The following is a 15,680-nucleotide window of genomic DNA, read 5'->3' on the forward strand; positions in this document are numbered from 1 at the left end:
CAGAGGTCACCTCAATAAAGTGCAGTAATGTGTTCGAAATTCTGAGACGAGAAAAAAGTGAAAGTAATGAACGGAGACAAACACGTGTTATACACTTTTTTTGCAAAAGGCAAGTAAGAACAATGCAAGTGGAAGATGAAGGAATACAACTGGGTGTTAAGATGAGTGTAAGGTAAAGTGTAAGCTAATCGGCTCTTTCGTGTTTAGCTACTGCGCGGAAGCAGCAATGACGGAAGTCTCGAAACGTTTTGCACAAAGTAAACACATTAAATAGTGGCTCGTAATGGAAGAGGGAATTATAAAAAAATAATGGTACCATGTAGCATTTGTGTACTTAGAGACAGAGGTCACCTCAATAAAGTGCAGTAATGTGTTCGAAATTCTGAGACGAGAAAAAAGTGAAAGTAATGAACGGAGACAAACACGTGTTATACACTTTTTTTGCAAAGGGCAAGTAAGAACAATGCAAGTGGAAGATGAAGGAATACAACTGGGTGTTAAGATGAGTGTAAGGTAAAGTGTAAGCTAATCGGCTCTTTCGTGTTTAGCTACTGCGCGGAAGCAGCAATGACGGAAGTCTCGAAACGTTTTGCACAAAGTAAACACATTAAATAGTGGCTCGTAATGGAAGAGGGAATTATAAAAAAAATAGTGGTACCATGTAGCATTTGTGTACTTAGAGACAGAGGTCACCTCAATAAAGTGCAGTAATGTGTTCGAAATTCTGAGACGAGAAAAAAGTGAAAGTAATGAACGGAGACAAACACGTGTTATACACTTTTTTTGCAAAAGGCAAGTAAGAACAATGCAAGTGGAAGATGAAGGAATACAACTGGGTGTTAAGATGAGTGTAAGGTAAAGTGTAAGCTAATCGGCTCTTTCGTGTTTAGCTACTGCGCGGAAGTTCCATTAGAAATATGTGAATCAATGACAATATTCCCAGACGACAATAGCTATTGTGGCCGAAAGTAAGCAAGTCTCAGAACTGAGAAACAGAATCAACAAAATGCTTAATACTGTTTGAGTCCGCAGCTTGTGGTCGTGCGGTAGCGGTCTCGCTTCCTACGCCCGGGTTCCCGGGTTCGATTCCCGGCGGGGTCAGGGATTGTCTCTGGCTCGTGATGACTGGGTGTTGTGTGATGTCCTTAGGTTAGTTAGGTTTAAGTAGTTCTAAGTTCTAGGGGACTGATGACCATAGATGCTAAGTCCCAAAGTGCTCAGAGCCATTTGAACCATTTTGAATATTGTTTGAGGGTGATTAAAATCAAGTCGAAAGTGATTAAGAGGAGTAGAAAGGGAAGTAATGACACGATTAACGACAGAAATGTGAAAGATACAATAATAAGAAGTGGTGAGAGACTTTCTATCCAGGAAATTAGATTGCACAACACAACTAAAAGCTTCTATTTACCAGAGTATAAAGAGGTAGGCGAAGAAAACTCCCTTGAGCCGAAGCACCGTTTTACTATCAAGTATTTACCTTGACAACAAATAGCTGGGAGACAGAAGCCAAAGCATAAAAATGAGCGGCTCACAGAAAGTATAATAACAAAGATAAATTTAAGATGTGAACTGAAACAAGACAACACTGAGTGAGGAGAAAATCAACATAGAACATTGAGAAATGAAATCAGCCGAGAATCAAAAGGGCTAAATAACAACTTTTGGCGGGGAAATGACAAAGAGAAGAATGAAATGATCATTGAAGGCACGCTGGAATGTGTCTATAAATCAGTTAAATAGCTATTTGGAAATATACAAATAAAACGCAGTGGAGTGCAAAATGAAGATGGAGTAGTATTATATGAGCAGGAAGACACAGTAGAAAAGTGGAAACAATACCTGTGTATACTGTCTGCAGGAGATAATGAAGGTTTGTCACGGGAGAACGCTGACAAAATCGATGGGGAAGAAGAGGGCGATGAGTTTGAACTTGCAGTCAGGCAGCTGAAACCTGGGAAAACTACTGGATGATATATCAGCAGAAATCATCAAGGCTGCTGGAGAACAGCTATTGAGGAACTGTTCCATATCAAATGATTTATACACAATATCGTGGAGCTCCCAACAGTCTTTAAAAATTTATCACAACGGCTATACCAGAGAAAGCATGTGCAAAGAGATGTGAATAACATTCTTCGAATAGCTTGACCGTGTTCATTCTAAAGCGGATCGAAGGCAGGATAGATACAGTGATCACGGAAGACAAGTTCGGCTTTAGACTTTGCCTTCATCGACCTAGAAAAAGCATTTGACAGGTGAGACTGGCGACAAATTTCTGAGATGTTGAGAGAGTTTAGCATAAAGCATCAAGACAGAAGAGCAGTGCAGAGACTGTATAGAGAAGAGGTGGCTTTAGTAAGGTGTGGAGAACGTCAAAAAGAAGCTGCTATTACGTTGGGTGTACGACAGGGCTGCTTACTCTTCGGTCTGATTCGATGGATACTTTCAGAAGGCAATAGATGAAGCTAGGAAGAAAACAGGAACTATAGGACACATTAAAATTAATGTTAGTTTAGTTAGTTTCGTGTTCCATTCATCATTCTCACGGTAACCGTTATCGTGTGAAACGTGTCAGATGAATAAGAAATACGCACGTGAATCAAGGCTTTCTTTTATTTTTTTAAGCTTAAAATTTTTATTACCTACCCCATTCCATTAAATGGCACAAAAAGCATATATTACGCCTAGAAATTTATTTATTCCTATTCAATGATTGATCTATGGAATAGAAGGAGTTGTCAACGAGATACGATTTCAATTTATTTTTGAATATATTACTGCTATCTGTCAGACATTTTATTTATCTGGTAATTTATCAAAAAGTTTTACAGCAGCACATTTTACCGCTTTCTGTGCCAAAAACTTAGCATACTCTACCCTGCCTACTGACTTCTGTTGAATGGCAAGAAAACAGACATGCTGAGATTTGCCGATGATATCACAGTGTTACGTGAAGAAGCAGAACAATTAGAAGCGGTTCTGGAGCTGGTGGATACCAGCCTCAGTTCTTCGAATGATATGAAAATAAATAAATTAGAACAAAAATCTTAGTCGTAGCAGATAAAATAGCGTTCCTCTTTACTCACTTAACAATGAGCGATATGAGTCCGACGAATCCTTTGCCTACCAGTGGAGTAAAACTACATCAGACGGAAGGTCAAGGATGACGCAAGCCGAACCCACTAGGCAAATGCTGCTTTTAACAAGAGAAGAGCTCAAGAAAGACCTAATAAAGACATTTGTTTGGAATGTGCGGAAGCGAAACATGAACACTCGAAGAAGCAGGAAAACATGAAATAACAGCCTCCGAGAAGTGGTGCTCAAGATTTTCTTGGTAGATACCATGTCAAACTATGAAGTGGCCAACAGAGTGGAGGAAGGTAATCGAACACAGAAGGAACACATGGGTGGCCATCTGCTGAAACATGATGGTATCATTAGAAGTGTGACTGAAGTGATAGTGGAAGGGGAAAATACAAGAGGCGGACCAAGACTAGATCACGTCAACCAGGGCATAGAGCAAACCTATACCGCTCTCAAGAGGAGATCCGAAGGCAGAAATGAATTGCGGACTGCTGCTAACCAGCTTGACTGTTGAAGACCTAAGAAGGAAGACTAACATGAAATTGAGGAATAAGCTCAATAAGTCCACATCTGAAGCACAGCGTTCCAAGGAAGCAAAGTGCGGACACTCTATATCCGGAGATATTTGTTACAGATGTACTCTTTTGCAACTTTCTTAATCGATGAAGGTTCATGAATCGTTTGTATTTTGATTTATCGTAGACCTACTAGTATTTGCTAATTGAAGCTCCATCTTCAGGATCCATTTTAAAAATCATCTACATTGAATTATCTTTATCACACATACAGCACAATAGGTAAGTTGAAAAATATAGGTAATAAATAACAGAATAGGGTATACACAATGAAGAAACAGTGAGGAGACTGTTTACAAATTAGGATGCGTCTGTTTCACTAAACCATAATAAAAAGCCTCATTTAAAATTGTGAGCCCCGACTTCGGTGCTTCCTCTCTGAAATACGTTTAGATCAATAAAGAAAAGCAAAATATAGGCAGTTAGTGGTCTATTCTTCTTAAGATATATGTCTAGCGCTATCTCTATCAAAAGGAACCCCAAACATACTGAAAAAAATGTTTAAATAAATTATGTTCACAGAGTGCTGATTTTGTCATGCATACGCACAAGAAATATATTTTCTTGTGTTGCTTTAAAAGTTATATTTTCATTTTTAATGCTGATAGTAAATCGTTTAAAATTAGTGTGGCTGTTAGCCTGACTGTAACTTTTCAGTTTGACGGAATTTCTTTAGTTTTCTCATTAGTTTTGCTCCTCATTTTGCTAACTTACTTTACTTCTCATTGGGCCTCAAGACGCTGAAAATTTCGATGTAGCCACCTGAAATCGTACCTGGAATCTCTGCATCAAGAAACAGCAATGCTGACAAGTAATCACTATATCTTCAGGACGCAACTATGAATCACCACGAGAAAGTTTGAAGATATAAATGAATAAACCCTCGGACACTGTCACTGACTGGCTTAAAAAAACTAGGCTTAATGAGAAAAATTTTGTATTATGTAATGCTGAATGTGTCTTGTTTTACGGTGTACTCTCTTTTCTAATATTCGTCTTGTAAATGCCCAATGAATAATTAATAATACGCCATAAACACCTACTGTATTCTACGCAGAAGCTAATTAGACGACTACTAGATAGGTACAAATAATACAAGTATTTTTTTAGACATGTGCTTTTATTAAATAGCTTGTGGATGATGAGTCGGATCGGGGTGATTAGATTTTATAGGTTTTAGATGAAAGGTTTAGAGAAAAAAGGGGCGTTTGAGCGTGGTGGTGTTGTAGAAAAGGAGTGATCGGTTGCATAAGAATGAGGAGAAAATGAGGGTCGAGTCGCTGTTCATCACCAGTGGCTGTAGCCATGGCCGTACCCGTGTCCAGGGTAACCGTAGTGGTTACCGTAGCCGTGGTAACCATGGTAGCCATATCCGGGGTAGCCGTAGTGGTTACCGTAGCCATGGTAGCCGTATCCAGAGTAGCCGTGGTGTCCCCACCCAGGGTACCCCTTGTAGCCCCAGCCAGGGTAACCGTATTGGGACGAGTAGCCTGCAACATACATCACGTGCTTCAAACAACTTCACTTCAATGTATCAGACACTCTTACCTTCAAAAATATCAACAATAAGCTAAAAACTAATGCAAACAGAGACTATCTGATTGATACAGTAGTGTGCATGGAACGAAGTGGAGATGAGATGTGTTGTTTATGGTCTCCGTCAATAAAAGGTATTCCCTCTGCAACTTTACGAGTTTCAAGCCACACACACACACACACACACACACACACACACACAAGCAGAAATAATAGAAGTCGACTTCTGATATGTAGATGTATAAAGGCAGATGAAGAGTGTGCTGAATGTTTCCGTTGGCGTTCGGTATTAAATTACATCACAACCTAATATACAACATGAAGTGTTTGAAGCCTAATTAATATTGTGTTTAGTTCCGGGATTGTAAACGAAAGAGGTCTCGACAGGCAATCAGTCAGCCAACACCAGACGAGTTCCACGTTATGGCATCCTCAGAAGTCGATATCTGACGAATGATGCATATTTGATTGTGATGCGTATGAGAAAATTACAGATATAGAAACAGGTGAACACGGACTTGAAAAATAATTCGAATCACTTGATTGAAGAACGACGGTAGGACCATATGTTACTATAGTAGTATCAGTTTTACCATAGATTGTGACAACAAGGCAAGATACATGGCTGGAACAACATTCCGATGTACGTGCGGGTAGTATAACGACTCACAAAAGTATTGGCCTATGTTGCTGATATCGACTCGCTATAAAATTGCGGAGAATATACCCTGTTTGCGTATAATTACTTTTCTGAAGAGTGAGAAACAGCTGTGTAGAAATTAACATTGTTTCTGCAATGTCCCATCGTGTGAAATCTGCCCTGTTCGTTCATGCGATCCACAACGCAGCAGATAACTGAGCTTGGCTTGATGCCATGTTTCGCGACTGCCAAACAGCTTTCGATACAGTTCTGCTCTGTCACTTAGTAAACAAAACATCGGAAACTCATGTCATTCTTCATGTGGGGCCATCAACCAAAGCGAGGTTAACGTCCTAAGTACCTCAAGGTAATGTCATACGGCCGCTGCTGTTTACGATGTACTGTAGGTAAATAACTTGGTGGATTTCATCTATAGCCCTATGAGGCTGTTGGCAGAAGACGAAGTTGTGTGAAGTTGGTGACATCATCATAATTCTGCTACGAATTCCAGAGAGACCTTCGTATGATCTGCTGTCAGTGACTGATACATGACTCTAAATACAAATAAATGTAAAATAATGCTCGCATATGGGCGAATAAAGCCGGCATGATTTGAGTAGGGGATCGAAGAGCCTAGGCTAGTTCTGTTAGAGAAGGCTGGAAAAAAAGAATTCCGGCAAATGTTTAAGCAGAAGCCGCTCGTGAAAAACAGACATTACGACAAGGCTCTAGCAACGAAATTTTCCTGTGGCTGATCAGCCAGACGAAAATTAAAGGTCGACTATTTTTACAGCCGGTAAGTTTAACACCATTGGCACTTATTTACACACGACAGTATTACGATCAGCCATTTACGTTTTCGTTTGACTTCATCATTTGCGTTCTACAACGAGCTTATCTCCAAGTGTCTAAGGTTTAGTATTGTAGTATACAGTTCCAGTCAGAACTTCGATGTGGAATATGTTTTTAAGATATACATTCCCAGCAGATCAGGTTTTTTCAACAAGTACCAGTTTTTAAAACCTGAAAATTTATTTTATATTTCCTTATCAACCGGCTGTCGGCTTTCTAGGCTACTCTCACACAACATACGACTGAAAAGACAGGTCACACAATATCAGCGAGAGTTCATAGAGTATGTTACCATTTTACGACTATATAGATTATATGAATAACACAACCGTAATAAAACACACAAAGAGGCTATAAACAAACGGACCATACACGACATAATACATATTGAAAGTATAAAACTGTTAAGGTCAGAACAGTATAAATGAGTATTGACACAGTTAGCGATGTTATATGAACTTAGCAACTACTGAATGTTGTGAAAATCAACATTGTGTATTTCAAATTATAATACGTTTATATTCCTCCAAGTACCGAGGGAATGTGTTGTAAACGTTTTCTTCAGTTTTTATCGGTTTACTAGTTCCTGTACGCAAAGTCTGCTTTATCGTACGGTGACCAAAGGAATATAGGTATAAAAAACTATACTAATTGGGCACTCATGACTGGATTAGCTCAGGTTTTGTGTAAGAGCTCGTAAGTTTGCTATCGTTCTTAATGATTCAAAACAACGTATAGTTCATTAATGTAATCGTTAAGTTGCATGTGCGCATTGCTAAAAACATGAAATTGCATGTGAGCAGAAATACAGTGCTAGTGTGTCGGTTATTAATTACTGTAAATCGAGAAAGCGTTGAAATATAGTAATTACACTACACGTTCGTCAATGAAGGCACGAACAATGACTCTCCATTAGAACTGATCCACCGAGACTTTACCTACGGTCCTGTCAAATACGTTACAAAATGCAGCTCTACGCTTTCAAAATCGACTCTTTCACACAGCTGTCAAGGAGCTTGGTCAACGAGGAGAGTAGTAAACGGACAGCTATGCTAGCCTGTTAATCGGATATTTCATTGACGTTTTGATTCTTCTTGAAATATAGTCAGTAGTCCAAACTACAATACGTATTAGCAACGTAAATGCCGTATTTAAGTGTTACTACTAACACACTGGCAGAAAAAATAAAGTTCTGTACGGAATAACTTTTAACACTTCTCGGAATCTTGCGCCTTTTGATGAAAGCTTATACGGTTCTAAAGTTGTAGCATGTGAGAATATATGGTAACGTAACACCAGCGGAGAACGATTGGTGTGGTAGATAAAAATACACAAGGAAAGACTGGACACAGGGAACGAAAATCTGCTCTGAAAGAAACTGCATGGCTTTCGGAAAAAAAAAGATCATGTGTAACTCAGCTTCCTCTGTGCGTCCACGAGACCCAGAAAACAGGAGATACCGGCACCCAGGTAGATGCAGTGTTCCTTGACTTCCGTAAGGTATTTGATACAGTTCCACACTGACGCATAATGAGCAAATTAAGAACGTAAGGAATATCAGACCAGCTATGAGTCTAAATTGGAGAGTTTCGAGCAAACAAAACGCAGCCTGTCATTGTTTCAGAGACGGGTATTCAGATGAATGGCTCTGAGCACTATGGGACTTAACATCCATGGTCATCAGTCCCCTAGAACTTAGAACTACTTAAACCTAACTAACCTAAGGACAGCACACAACACCCAGCCATCACGAGGCAGAGAAAATCCCTGACCCCGCCGGGAATCGAACCCGGGAACCCGGGCGTGGGAAGAGAGAACGCTACCGCACGACCACGAGATGCGGGCTATTCAGATGAAGAAGTGACTTTCAGTAAATATAAATCTCTTAGTAAGCAACGTTGGAAGTTCCATGAGATTTTTCGAAGGATGATGCTGTTGTGTACAGAGAAGTAGCAACGCTAGAAAATTGTAGCGAAAGGTAGTAGGACCAGAGGGGATCGACCCTTGGTGCAGTGAGTGGTAACTGACATCGTAAACAAATGTAACGTACTGCGTATACATACACCGAAGATCCATTACTGTATGGTTACGCGGTTGTAGAACATTCACCGGAAGCAGTTCCTTCCACGAAATGTCCAGGAATATGCAGACGGAGCAGTTCGAGATGGAACGGTCACACAAAACTAATCGCTGGAAAGGCGGATGCGAGACGAAGAATCGTTACATGAATTCTCAGGGTATGTGGTTCATCTGCAATGGAGGTTATGCACAAAACCCTCGTTCAACGAACACTTGAATATTGCTCATCAGTGTGGGATCCTGACCAGATAGGATTGCTAGAGATCCAAAGAAGAGCAGCGAGTTTCGTGATAGATTAATTTAATAAGTACGAAAGCGTTACGCAGCCGATCACCCAATTCCAGTGGCAGACGTTGAAACAGAGACGTTCTCTATCACGGCGTGGGTTACTTTTTAGGTTCCGATAGCACGCGTTTCTAGAGAAGTCAACAAACGTATTTCTTCCTCATACGTCTTTATCGCGAAAGGACTGTGAAGATTCGAGCACACATGGAGGCTGTCCGGCATTCAGTCATTTTCCGAACCATCCGTGACTGAAACAGGAAAGGAGGGAAATGGCAGTGATGTACAAAGCACCATCCGGCACACACCGCAATGTAGCTTGCGGAGTACAGATGTAGATGCATAATGGTCGATAATAGCACCGGTTAGAAATATAGGGTTGCTCCTCTGGAGGTACATATTCAGAATGAAATGTGATAATATGAGTAAAACCATTTGGAATTCATAAGCAGAAAAAAATGTGTGAATGTAGGCTTTCCCGGTGGATACTGCTGATAAAATCTTCTCGGGCTTCCATCCTGGTGGCTGCGTCGAAAATCCGCGACGTTTTGATGAGTGTCATTCTCATCATCTTCTGGCAAAGACTTCGCCAGAAGATGATGAGAATGACACTCATCGAAACGTCGCGGATTTTCGACGCAGCCACCAGGATGGAAGCCCGAGAAGATTTGAACAGAAAAAAATGTGTTCCAAAAATCCCTATTAAAGCGCCTTAAGAAAGTTACACACACTAATTCAGACAGACAGTAAAATGTTATTACGGCTTGAAAGGAAGGAAGGAAAATAGTGGTTTAACGTCCCTTAGACAACAAGATCATCAGAGACGGTTGATAATACTTGGAAGTGTCAAAAATGGGAAGGAATCAGCTGTTTTTTTTTCGAAAGGAAGCATCCCTGCATTCGACTTAAGTGATTTAGAGAAATCAAGGAAAAACTTTATCTGGTTGATAGGACAGTGATTTAAATCCCCCTTCTGCTCACTGCCTATACAGCGCCTTAAAAGTATACTAAATCTCTCAATTCAAAGCTTCAACGTGCGCTAAGCGGGAAAACCTTTCATGGAGGACAGAAAATAGGTACTGACGAGAGGACGCGAAAGTTTCTGTCAGAAATTGAAATGAGTCACGAAGCCACTACTTCCTTACTTTCGAAGATGCTGATTCCACAGATTAGTGGGTGCGCCTTACTGCTGTTCCGAACGAAACGAGAGGCGATCATGACAAGTCGATGTGTTTAGTCTGTCAGTGAGACGTGTCCGGATGGCGTGTCTAGTGGCGCGCTGCAAGGCAGGGATGCGGGCTACAGTCCAGCGTTCCAATCTCGGTACGATATACAATTTTATCTAATCTCATACAGTTGTACTGAGCTGAGTCTTGAATGCTACAGATGATAACAGAATAGGACGTGAAAAGATGTCACTCACCGTGGTACCCGTAACCAGGGTACTTGTAGCTGTACGGGTAGTACCCGTGTCCGTGTGAGACGGCCAGGGGGTAGGAGGCCTCACAGCCACACAGCAGGGCCAGGCAGGCCACCGCCAGAAGGCACACCTGCAACACCATAAATGCAGCACGTGTAGGTCTCGAGATATGTGACTGAGGAGCGTCTATGTGCATTCTAAAGTAATATCTTTGTCGACATCTGGTTTCGTAATCTGAACAACGTAACAGATTATTCTATTCCTCTGAACTGTGACGAAATGACAAATTGAAATAATATGAAATATCTCTAAGAGACTCTCTCCAGAGTCTTTTCGTTACAACAAGTGCACAGGGCTTCTCCTGCACGAGAAGTGTCACGAGGAAAACTGCAGCAGTGGAGGCGAACCCTCGAGTTTGTAGAAGAAGGAGAAAATTACGTGCGTAATCACCGATTAAATTTCGCTTTCTTTGACAATATGTAATACAAACGTTCACTTAATATTCAGGTTGCCCTAAATCTTTATGCATCTTCGGATGAAAATTATACAGACTGAAGATGATCTAAGCTGAATACTTGGAGACAAGAAACCAATGGTCAGAAACGATCATTGAACGACTGAGAAAGGTGAGGAGAGGGGGGGGGGGGAGGGGGGTTTAAGATGTTCTGTGCAACAATTCGAGGACTACAGGAGTTTCTAAACGTCACACGCTACTGTATTAGCGCCTGAAGTTCTGCCTCTAAAAATAATACCCAGTCATCTGTACTGTGAAGATGGGCAGTAACATTTGTGTTAAAGCCAATGTGTGAATCGTTACTGTGTGAAACTCTTGTAGAAACTGAAAAGAGGCTATGTGGCGGGGTCCCATTTGCCATTCTCACTGTGCAACAGACAGTAAGGATATTTGAGAGAGTGAGGAAAAAATTTTATGAGCCGTTGTAATGCGTGCACTGTGACGCGAGAATCGCTTTGGCCTGCTGCTGTAAGATGTAAGTCATTTAAATCGATAAAAATCCAGATATTAGTTTCTAATTACGAAGTATCAGGTTTAGGGTACTCCGACAGGATGTATAATTTGCCATTATATGTTTTGGGCAGCCTGTACAGTAGATGCAGGTATGTACGCGCATGTGTATCTGTATGGAGATGATCAGTTTCTCCGAGCACGGAAGGTTGGGAAAATATTTGTAACATTGTTAAAAGGCTCCACTGAACTGCGTTTGACCAAACTTGGATTTAAATGTCATTGAGACAGTAACAAATGGCCTATAATTACCGAAAATTGTGGATCAAATATTAATATCGTTTGTGTACTTCCACCTGGAAGGTAACTGTGATTATTGAAAAGCGTGATGTGTAGTAAAGTAGATGATTCCTGCCTAATTTTTGGCTGGGTATTTGGCATTTTAATGTGCAATCGAGAAGCGTGGTGAAATTTTTGGATTAGAATAAAAAATTCTACATAATTTTGGAGTTCTTTTAAAGGAATGTGCAAGTTAATACACAGGTACTGCAAACTTCAGTAGTTCGGAAACATAAATCTTAAAATTCAGTGTAAGTAAAGCTACTACAAGAAAACTAAAAGTATACGTGACTGTAATAAAAAAATAATGAGATGGATGAGAAAGTGTCAAAGCCCTTCAAAAGCTGAAGATTAATCCTGTCAAACATAAACAGAGTCGAAAAAAGAATACTGTGCAAAAAGCAAGAAAATTTACACAAAATTAACGTTGTTAATTAATTACTTAATATTTGTTGTTAGTTAATTATTTAATATTTACTCCTAAAATTAACAACGTTAATTGCATGAAAGTCTTTGTCAGAGCATAGTTAAAACAATTACAGCCTCGGTCGACAGAGGGCTGTAACTGCTTTAACTTTAATTTGTAAACGGTTGCTGACCACACAGCCATGTTTAAAACTTAGTGTTCGCTGGCTGGATGTTGACAAATGAAGTGTATGGATGAAAAGAAAAATGTTCGATCTATGAGTTAAACAACCGAGAAGGTGCTACGTAAAATTTAAGCTAGTTAAATTGTGTTTTTATTTTTGCTGTAATCTTAAACTCCCAACTGAGCTATTGGAGCAATTCAAATTTCGTAGTTGCAGCGAAACAAGTCACCCAACGAAGATTAACTGCTTTCATCTTATTAATGCATGAATTGCTTATGTCTGGTAAATGCGAGGTATACTTTATACTCTTGTCATTGTCTATGGGTGAAAAGTCATTCAGACTGCCTCAGTTTTATACCATTCCTCGAAAGAAATAAGAATAGAAGCTGTGCAAGTGAAAACTGCTGTGAGTATTAATGTGAGAACCGTTTCATTTTTCATTTCAAAAGCACTGTAACTGGCGATTTGTAATTTAATCCTGCATTTATACTGACACTTTCTTTGTTCTTCTAAAACCTCGTCACTATTAAATAATTTGTCCAGAGTAAACCATTAGGGGAGCTGAGACTCAGAGGCATTTGAACAACACTGTAGTACGAAATGCGGCAGCTTTTAGCTTAGAGAGAGACGAGTGTTAGTGGAAGTGTAGAACTCACCAGTGAGAGAACGCGAGACATTGTGCTTATCGACTGAGGGCTGAGTGCTGACAGTGAGGAGGTGCGTGGCGGCGGCTGTTTTATACCCATCAACGCTGCCGACGTCGGCATTTGTAGCGACTCGGGGTTTCAACACTGAAAACACCGGCGGTCGCGCTACTGGCGCAGCCTTGTGTGCCGGAGAAAAAAGTGCAAGCGACATGGCTTGCGACGGCCCAGGCCCTAGGCGCCGCCTCTCATCACACGCTCACGAGAAACTGCGTGAAGTTTGGAAAAATAGGGGAGAGGTACTCATGGAATGAGGTCTTCGTAGATTAGCGTCGAAGAGTATTCCCACTCGAAGACGAGGTTTTTCTGTTTCGAATCTAGATCCCGAACGTCGTTATAACCTAGCAACACGTTTCATAACGGGATGCATCCACTGAAGAAGTAAGATTTATTCATCCTAGTGAGTTTCGTTCTTCCAGGAATTATAGAAGAAAATTTTAAATGGTTCAAATGGCTCTGAGCACTATGAGACCTAACTTCAGAGGTTATCAGTCCCTTAGAACTTAGAACTACTTAAACCTAACTAACCTAAGGACATCACACACATCCATGCCCGATGCAGGATTCGAACCTGCGGCCGTAGCGGTAGCGTGGTTCCAGATTGTAGTGCCTAGAACCGGACGGCCACTCCGGCCGGCGTAAATTTTAAATATTGTAAGGTGTGTCTAAAGAGGGACTGCACTTTGCTATAGGAAACCCTGATTTAAAGGAAAAGAAAACACCTCACCATAAACGTTCCTTTTATCCTTTATGCGCTCTCCCAAGCTGCCAGTATCGGACTCCTCCCTAAATGTTAAATGCCTTTGCATAATGAATGTTTGCGTATACAGTGTGTTAGTAAAAATCCATTTATATTCCAGAACTTGTGATAGGAAGCAGAACTTGCTCATGAAAGTCCCCATCATGCTGGAATGGAAATCAAACAATAATCAAGATACTCGAGCGTATCAGCCACTGGTTACATCTTCTTAGAATGTTAAATCCCTTTCTAATAACTTTTAAGATCTTCCTCATTGTTGTAGTTCCTTGGTTTACTCGATTGCAGTTTGATTTTTATCGTTAGTTTAATAATTCAGCTTGTTTTCATATTGTTGTGTGAGTATCAGTTACAGAGCAGCATTTCATTCTGTAGCTATATTCATGCATGGTTCCTGCGTTTCACATTTTTTTCCGTGGTGTAGCTGTCGTTTGTCATTTCCTTAAAAATAGTATTAAGTACAGTTCTCTGAAATCAGTTACAAAGCCCAACATTTCCTGTTTTTCCTTTCAAGTGTGTTCTTTTAACTCGTATTTTTAGAGGAGATCCACAGAGATCAATCTTCTATGGCATGGGTGTACCGCACTTCACAAAATGCACAGCATTGACATTTGAGAAATGTTCGAAATAAGCCATTAACTTGCATCATGAACACCGAATGAAAAATAGTATTTCGTTTATCATGGAATTATAGTTTCTATAAATTATAGATTTTAGTTCAAGTTTACGTAACTGACTACATCATTAATTCAGTAATAGAATTTTTCTGTTCTCGTCTTTATCTAGTTCTATCGCTGTCATGTTAAATTATTACTATTATTTATCGTGTGATGAGATTAATTCAATCAATCTTTACGCTACTGAGCCACTTGTTGCCCTAATTCTCAACGACCGAAAAAATGGGACTTAACTGCTAAGGTCATCAGTCCCCAAGCTTACACACTACTTAACCTAAATTATCCTAAGGACAGACACACACACCCATGCCCGAGAGAGGACTCGAATCTCCGCCGGGACCAGCCTCACAGTCCACGTCTGTGGCGCCCCAGACTGCTCGGCTCATCCCGCGCAGCTCAACGACCGACAAAGTTGTTTTTACCCTGAAGTGGTCTCCCCACAAGCGGTATTAATTCTTCCATCACTGCTTTATATATTATTTAGTGTGAGATTATTTCCTTGTTAATTTTCCGACCTTCAGTGTTGCCACTTCTTAGTTGTTGGTTCTAAAATGAAAAATAATTAGACTTTTACGGGGATTAATTTGTCATTTTTATTACGAGACATGCTACGCCCAAAAATTCTACGGGCAATACAGGCGCACACACACACATACACAGACACACACACACACACACACACACACACACACACACACACACACACACAAGAGCGCGCGCGCTCACGTGCGCAAATATACAACAACAAGTTTGTAAGCATATCCATCTTATAAGTATACGTTCAATCATTCACTGAAAAGTTTTTTTGGGGAACTGCAGCCCCATTCTTCACGGAGTGCTGCACTGAGGAAAGGTATCGATTTCGGTCGATGAGGCCTTCCAAAACATCCCCAAGGTGCTCTATAGGATTCAGGTCAGGACTCTGTGCAGGTCAGTGCGTTACAGGGATGTTATTGTCGTGTAACCACTCCGCCACACGCCGTGCGTTATGAGCAGGCGCTCGATCGTGTTGAAAGATGCAATCGCCATCCCCGAATTGCTGTTCAACAGTGGTAAGCAAGAAAGTGCTTAAAACATCAATGTAGGCCTGTGCTGCGATAGTGCCACGTAAAACAACAAGGGGTGCAAGCCCCCTCCATGAAAAACACGACCACACCATAACACCACCGCTTGCGAAT

At 40.7% G+C, this 15,680-nt stretch overlaps 1 protein-coding gene across 1 annotated transcript in view; it reads right to left on the reverse strand.

Annotated features, from left to right (window-relative positions):
- The window catches only part of LOC126419625 (prisilkin-39-like), a 77,256-nt gene that overhangs the window by 31,499 nt on the left and 30,077 nt on the right, over positions 1-15,680 (reverse strand). Inside the window, exons 4-5 of the mRNA XM_050086813.1 lie at positions 10,475-10,601; positions 4,978-5,152 (exon numbers count right to left, since the gene is read on the reverse strand). Coding sequence (XP_049942770.1) covers positions 4,978-5,152; positions 10,475-10,601 — 302 coding nt within the window. The remainder of the gene's footprint in view (positions 1-4,977; positions 5,153-10,474; positions 10,602-15,680) is intronic.

The sequence above is a fragment of the Schistocerca serialis genome, chromosome 9, assembly GCF_023864345.2.
Source record: "Schistocerca serialis cubense isolate TAMUIC-IGC-003099 chromosome 9, iqSchSeri2.2, whole genome shotgun sequence".
NCBI lineage: Eukaryota > Metazoa > Arthropoda > Insecta > Orthoptera > Acrididae > Schistocerca > Schistocerca serialis.